At 43.3% G+C, this 8,156-nt stretch overlaps 1 protein-coding gene across 1 annotated transcript; it reads left to right on the forward strand.

Annotated features, from left to right (window-relative positions):
* The first annotated feature begins 4,465 nt into the window (after positions 1-4,465).
* Positions 4,466-5,922, forward strand: LOC137934317 (uncharacterized). The gene is made up of 5 exons (XM_068778600.1): positions 4,466-4,523; positions 4,698-4,836; positions 4,936-5,162; positions 5,237-5,494; positions 5,575-5,922. The coding sequence occupies exons 1-5, from the start codon at positions 4,482-4,484 to the stop codon at positions 5,920-5,922; spliced, it is 1,014 nt and encodes a 337-aa protein (XP_068634701.1). The 5' UTR covers positions 4,466-4,481.
* Positions 5,923-8,156: the final 2,234 nt, after the last annotated feature.

Consider the following 8,156-nt stretch of genomic DNA (forward strand, 5'->3'; position numbering starts at 1 on the left):
CAGACGGATTTTTTTTAAAATGAACTTCCACCTCCTCTTCGAACCCAACAGCAAGCATTTGATTTGTCCTCCCTCATTCTCCCAGTGTCTCATCTTGTTGCTTTGCAGCAACTATTGTTGTTGCCTTTGGACTCCTAGCAGTAAGGCCAGCCTTTTTGAAACCGTCAAATGGCATTGCTACAGCAAGTGGAAGTCTTCCCTGTTTTTTTGAGTTCAACATTTTAGTGGTACCTGCCATATCAATTGGCACAATGTCCACCCAGTACCCCACACTTGTCTGAATCCGACTGAGCATTTCCACATCTATCTTGTAGTTTATAGCAAACCCAACTCTGAGTGGATCTCTGTAGAACCCTTGTGCTACAAACCCAGCAGGTCCCTCTCTGGATTCACTCTTGTCCTTGTCATAATTTTCAAAAGTCTTATACAAGTGGTGTTCTTTTGCCACTCTATTCAGAGGCATCGTTACTGTGATGAAATCAATATAATCAATAATACAATTGCCCTCCACCTCAGCTACTTCCCTTAGTTGCCTAACTTCAAATTCTGAATGGGCATCATACCTCTTTGTGCCCCCTGCATTTATTTCATCAATAACTACAATAGACAGAGGAAGATCATCAGCCACCCTGAAAGGCTCCCTAACCCATTTTGGGGCATCACCTAGATGATTCTGAACCAAGTCAATACCAACGACACGCAAGACAGTGGAAAATGTTGACTTGGCCACGGTCTTTGCAAGTAACATTTTGCCAGTACCATGCTCTCCATAGAGTATCACACCCTTCGGAGGCTTGATTTTAATGTCTGTTGTTTGCTTCTCAAGGGTAGCCTTCTCAGTTACAACATTCTACTCATGCTCCTCACTCGCAACCAGAGCTGCACGAACTTCCCCAATGGAGGAGTTGTGATTTATGTGAGGACGTAAATCAGTAAAAAGATCCTGAATGGCACACTCCATATCTAGAAGTAACCCACCCCCCCGGATAGCTACCGCCACCCTTTCCAACGTGATCACCACCATCACTGTCAGGCGGGGCACCATAATCACCTCCGCCACTACCCCCATACTCATGACATAAACAATGAGGATTTGGAGACTTTGAGGAAATTAAAGAAAATGAGTCAGCCCGTGTTGAAATGAGATGAAGAAACTGCCAAAAAAAAAATTTGTTGTCCCCACAACAGAAAATTTGCTGCAGTTGACCGGTATCCCAAAACAGAGGGTGCCTTTCCTAAATTTTTACACGCAGGGCAGAGGAATTTGAAGACTCACCTGGCACTGATGTCGCTGAGTTGAGGTATGTCTCTGTTGAATGAGAAGTGGAGGCGATGCCAACTTTCCTCCCACTCCATTGTCACCGAAATTCATGCCCTTAGGAAGATTTTCCCAATGGCGAACAACCTTAATAGTGTTGACGAAGGAGGCTTTTGGACGAACGAAAACCTGCAAACCCAAATCGGGTTGTTCCGAAGAGATTTGAGGTCTAACGACGCTGGGTTTCGGCTCGGGATTTCCACTCTTGGAGGGTTTAGATCGACACTCTGTTGGACGGCTGTTCCCGAAGACGAACAGGGTCTCAGAAATTTCCGAGACAGGTATACGCTAGACGTCCACGCTTGAGGACTTAGGTCGGCCCTATTTGGAATAACGAAATTATTCGCCGAGAAATAGGTTGCACCGTCTTATTTTGTAACGACGAATTTCCCTTACGAATCCTTATCCAGATGTATCTCTAATTTGCCCCTTTCTCGGACATTTCAATTAAAAACTGTCGTATCTCATCACGTATTGCCAAAATTCTTTCTGTGTACACTACTACAAAATCAGAGATTTGAGGTCAGATCAATGAACAGCAGCGACTGTTCCTTTGCGGCGACCTTCCTCTCCCGAATTACTTGACGGATTGATGCGCATAGTTCATTAACGATCCCCGAGTCGCTCATTGTTTCAGCTCTGATACCAATTGTTGTGATCCCCGGATCTAACAAGGCGATTCTCAGGGAAGAAGAAGAAGAAGAAGAAGAAAATCAAACTCGAAGGGGAGCTCGAGACCCTGGGTTCATTGAGGGAGAACACCGATCCTGGGTTTGTTGAGGAGAACACCGATCTTAAGGTTCATTGAGGAGAATGCCGATCCTATGTTTTGGGTGAAATTAGATTTGTCCATTTCATTCCATGTTGTCCCTTAAATAGGGTTCATGTCCACAAGGTTCAAGAGAAAATTATAATTTTGCCCCTCCATGGCATTTAACTTGAAAATAAACTAAATGACTACAAAACTGACTCAGTCAGAGTAATTGACTAAGCCGTGGTGTCTTTGCCTGACTCGGCCCACTATTAGGTTCATAACACGGATATGTATAAGTTCATCATATTCCTACAATAAATCAGCTAGCAAACGTATTTACCAAGCCCCTATCTCATACACAACTTCATTTCATTAGCCCAAACTCAATGTCTGTTTGGCCTCCCAGTTCAGCTTGAGGGGGGATGTGAAGACACATGCATATACACTTAGTTCTATCCACTAGAATCGTCAAGAACATCCACCAGTTTACATGCTAGAAAAGTCTCAACAACAATCCTGTCAACGTTCTTCTTCCACTTTGGAGAACTACCCTCAAAACTCTCACTCATGGGTCTCACTCAAGGTTCCTCAAATTCTCATGTTGGGTACACCAAAGAGGAGATAAGCCCTATCTATACATAGGAATCATACAAAAATAAAAGAGTAAATTGTAGGATTAACTGTCTAAAACTCTTTTGGGGTCTTTGAGTCAAGAGAAGTCATGGATGATTAGTTTACCAAAATTATATTTGACTATTATTATATTATAATATATTCTAATAAACATCGAAATGTGTCTCGATGAGAAAGATGTACAGCTGAAACAAAATGTGTTGCTAGTAGTACATGTAGTATTATGTTGTGCCGGCTCAGGTTGCCTTGAGTACTCGCCTCGTTTTTTCTTCGGAGCTTTTGAGGCAAGCTACCTCGTTAGTCTCAAGGAGCCAAATTTAAGCAAAAGATGGAAAGCTGGCGCTAGTTCATAATCTTTTACAAAATGCCCTCTTGCATAAAGGCAAGACAAGAGGATTAGACATGCCTTAACTGGTTATTTCTCTCAAACCTTTGCTTGAAGCAAGTTCCATTCAGCTCTTACAGGTACACTCTTGTTCTCTTCTTCTTCTTTTTTCATTTTCTTATTCAGTGTAGTGGGAGAAGGGAGGGTTTCCTCCTCTCTGCTCTGTCGATACTTTTCCGATGAAGTGGGAGGGTGTTATGAGCATCCTCTTTTTCTTTACTGGGAGGGAGGGAGGCAGAAGCCCTCTCCACTCTGTAATAATTTTTCGATGAAGAGTGAGGGAGTTGTGACCAACCTCCTATCACCAGAGGGAGAGGGAGGACTCCCTCCTATGCATTTCTGCTCTCAGTTGGAACAAGGAGAAGAAGGAAGGAGTTGGGCCACACCTCCCTCTTTTTTATGCTCAAAGAGGAGCCAATCAGTATTCTTGGTAGTGACAAGAGAGCCCCTAGTGACAAAAGAATGGGGAAGGGGGGAGAGCTGAGATATTCTTAGAGATAGAGGAGAAGAGGGGAGAGCATGGTGGTTGGGGCCCTTACTGTTGAAAAAATAGGGCCCACCTTTCATCTAATGAGGTTTTGGCTGCACTAGGAATTAGGTCATATTCGAAAATATGACATCTATGAAATTTCCATAAATAATAGAGTTATGAATTGTTGAAAATTCAATGATGAATAGGTTCCATGTGGCCTGTGGGGGACCAATCACGGAGTATTACTTTCCGTCCAGGACATTTTCATCTCCGCGGCATTTTCTGCATCTACTTTCTTATCAGTCCATGACTTCAGACAGATCAGAAAACCGCAATAATTGGCCCAAATTTCCAAACAAATTCGATAACTTCAGTAATTGCTTCGTCTGTGGTGGTTGGGGATGTGAATACGTATCCCCAGCTATGAGAAGCTACGTTGGACTGAACTGCTGATCAGTGGTCCAGGACGCTTTGTCAGTCATTCACAAAGTTCTCCGCGATCCTTGTAGCGTATACGTCTTGTGTCCTTGAAATTGATCGAGAACGAATCTCTTTCATTGTAAAGCAAAGCCCCGTGGTGTCCATTCACATGGAACTTGTACGTACGTATTCGTTGATTGTCGACTCATGCTAAAACTTGCTGTTCTGGTTTACCTCGTATTGGTCAAGGCGGCCGTTGATATGGATCCATCAATGCATGCAACTAAAAAGTGAGGGAAGGCACTGACAGGAGGTGGCAGCCTTGATACTTGAATTCTAGGTTCAAGGGGTTGAAAAATCCTTTTAGAAGACGGAACATGCAATGGTTGCGTTAGAGGATTAAAGAGCCCCTTCTGGTTGAGGACGGAGAGCTCTCGGTTTTAAAGAAGAAGAGTGCTGCTTCTTGTTCTGATCACCGGGAAGGACATTTGCAGTAGCCATGGTGAAAGCTATTAGGATCCATGAGTATGGCGGACCCGAGGTAAGTCTCTCTCTTTCGAATACTCTTCTGATTGCATTGCAGCCGGAGGCGGTTTTCTGTTTTGGTTCTGTGTAACTTATTGTATAAATTCTTTGTAGCTGTTCGTTGACATCCAAATTTTGGATATCAATGACTGTGATCAGAGAGGTTTTACTAATTAAACATGACAAGCAGGTCCTGAAATTGGAAGATGTAGAAATAGGGGAACCCAAGGAAGGTGAAATCCGTGTAAAAAACAAAGCAATTGGACTCAACTACTACGATGTGCATTTCCGCAAGGGATATTACAGAACTGCCTTGCCCTTTACCCCAGGTCTGATCACTACTCTCTTCTGCAAAAACTTCTAATTAGCTTCTTGTAAAACAAACGATCTATTCAAATATATTATGGACTTATTTAAGGTTGTTGTAGGGGTTGAGGCAGTTGGAGTAATCACTGCAGTGGGGCCTGGATTGAGAGGACTGGAAGAGGGGGATTTAGTTGCTTATGATGGCATCATCACGGGTGCTTACTCAGAAGAACAGATCCTCCCTGCCAATGCTGTGGTGCCTGTCCCAGCCTCTATATCTCCAACTGTTGCAGCTTCAGTTATGGTTAAGGGTATGACTGCACAATTGTTACTTCGACGATGCTTTAAGGTATGTTCTATGCTTCAAGCTAATGTCACTGGGGATAGGAACACCATTTATAGTATATAATGTCATTGATGCAGGTTGAAGCTGGGCATAGGGTCCTTGTTCACGCGGCAGCTGGCGGAGTTGGCTCTTTACTTTGCCAGTGGGCAAATGCCCTTGGTGCAACTGTAATTGGAACTGTGTCAACTGAGGCAAAAGCAGCTCAAGCCACTCAAGACGGATGCAGCCATGTTATAATCTATACAAAAGAAGATTTTGTTGCTTGCGTCAATGAGATCACATCTGGGAAAGGAGTTGATGTGGTCTATGACTCCGTTGGGAAGGACACATTCGAGGTAAGAACTGATCCAAGGTGGCTTTTCTACTATTTGAAACTGGAGCATGCCTTGGTAATGCCTCTTCTATTGATGTTCAGGGATCATTGGCATGTTTGAAGACTCGGGGATGGATGGTGAGCTGCGGGCAATCGTCAGGAGCACCAGACCCAATCCCACTATCAGCCCTTGCAGCGAAAGGTCTATTCTTGACAAGACCAACGTTTGTTCAGTACCATGCAACTCGAGACGAGCTACTTGAATGTGCTGGAGAAGTATTTGCTAATGTTGATGCAGGTGTGCTCAAGGTTCATGTTAACCACACTTACCCGCTGTCGAAAGCCTCTCAAGCCCATGCAGACCTTGAGAATCGCCAGACTACCGGATCAGTAGTTTTAATTCCAGACACAGGTGCTAAGGATCAGTTTAACATGTTGGGTGCTGAATAAATGAGTGGATTGGACTTGGTTGTTTCGTTGGATGCTAAAATATCAAGGGAATTTTCCTAAAATACCCATTTAAAATAAATTATTTTCAAAAACACTGACGTCATCAAAATATTTCTAAAACTACCCAACTTTGACCGGTCAAATGCCTATGTGTGCAATCAAAAGCGACGTAAGCTTTGATTGCTTATGTGTTGCCATGTCATCAGTGTAGTAAACATAGATTGACACGTCTGCCACATCATTATTTTTACCACGTCATCTACCACATAAGCCACGTCATTAAATAAAAAATTAAATGATTTTTTTTAAATGGGTATTTTAGGGAAATTCCCAAATACCAATTTAGATATATATGGTGGTCTGGTACAAAACCCGATTTCATGTAAAAATACGAAATGGAATTCCTGGCCATTCGATCTTGATCAACGGCGGAACTCGCCTCTCGGTCCCCGTTTTTTCTGTCTTCTCATTGCGCCTAATCACTCGCCTAACCCATGAACCTACTCCCATTTGCATGCCATCACCCTTGCCTCACCCTCGCCATCACCATCGCGTCGCTTCATTCCCTTCTGCCCCGCTCCCATTAGCACGCCGCCATCATCGCCATCACTGTAGCCAAAGTTCTCAATGAATGTAAATGGGATTAGAGCTCAGCAGCGACTTTTTTCCAAATCAAGTCCCAACTGCATATGGCTCACCAAATCAATTTTGTGCAAAACTACAATGAGCTTTGCGTTCATCCAAACAAGTAAACTCTGGCATTTTATGTTTTGCTTTTTTTATTTTTTGCAACAATGATTAAAATCAAAAGAATCTTGTTTTTGCTGGTTTTTCTGTTGCTAATTACATTTTTACCTTTGGTTGTGTGTTAAGCACCTAGCCAATACTACCCAAAAGACCGGCCTATTAGGAGCGGAAGACATAGGTACTCAACCCAGGACCATAACTGCGTAGCCCATACTAGGGTCGTGTTATGGGCTAGCCCATACCAGTCCATAACAGCACACCCCCCATCGCGAGCCGACGACCACGGCGGCACACCGACACTGACCCGACCCAAGGATTACACGAGGACCTATCAGTATTCACGCCTTTGTGCGCTTAATCCAGCCTATGTGTCCACCGGGATTCGAACTCGCGATCGAGCGCTAACTCTGATACCAAATGTTAAGCACCTAGCCAATACTACCCAAAAGACCGGCCTGTTAGGAGCGAAAGACATAGGTACTCAACCCAGGACCATAACTGCCTAGCCCATACTAGGGTCGTGTTATGGGCTAGCCCATACCAGTCCATAACATTGTGATCTCAGCTGTTTTCACTTGTGTGGCTACTGTGTTTCACTTTCGACTTCAACTAAGTTGAACTCTTTGACAAAAGTGTGAGTAGGGCAACTGAGTTAAACAAGTTGCTTATGGAATGCGATTTCCAGTCCATATGCATACTTTTTGGAATGAAACAGAAGGAAAAGTGAGGAAGATAGTTGCGGGTGTCTGCCGGTTCCAGTGAGCTGATTTGGTTTGGGTCTTTTATTTTTTTTAGCAACAAGTGGCAATACCATTGTGTTGTGTGAAGAAGAAAGGAAGAATGATGAAGACAAAGGATTTTATGGTGGTTCGGTAATGTGCCTACGTCCACTGGAGTGACGGCCGAAAAAATCAATAAATTCAATTAGGGTTACATAGTATGTATTTATACTAACCCTAGATGTATAGTACAGTACAAAAATATTGCCCCCAACCTGTATGAGTTATATACTTCAACAATCTCCACCTTGGTGAATATCCACCCTTAAGAAAAAAGAAAGCATAACCTAAGACTCCACCCGGAACAATAGGTTGGGGTGTCTCCTATCTAGCAACTGGAGACATTAATCAAGTCCAAGAAATGCTGGAACTTATCTTTAATAATAGGTTTTGTCAATATGTTTGTTGCTTTTTCAAAAGTGTGAACTTTTTCAAGCAGTAGTTCACCTGATGAAACCAACACCCTAATCATGTGAGACCTCACATCTATGTGTTTGGTCCTCACATGATACACCTGGTTCTTTGCCAAATAAATGACACTCTGACTCTCACAATGCAATTGAACTCCACGTTGTTGGACACCCAGCTCCTGGACTAACCCTGTAAGCCACAAAGCCTCCTTGGCAGCCTCAGCTACTGCCATATACTCTGACTCAGTAGTAGATAAGGCAACTATAAACTGTACCATGGACTTCTAACAAATAGGTC

This window comes from Aristolochia californica, unplaced genomic scaffold (assembly GCF_029961685.1).
Source record: "Aristolochia californica isolate CCGP_79_NKW_82.1479 unplaced genomic scaffold, dmAriCali1.0.hap1 SCAF_6, whole genome shotgun sequence".
NCBI lineage: Eukaryota > Viridiplantae > Streptophyta > Magnoliopsida > Piperales > Aristolochiaceae > Aristolochia > Aristolochia californica.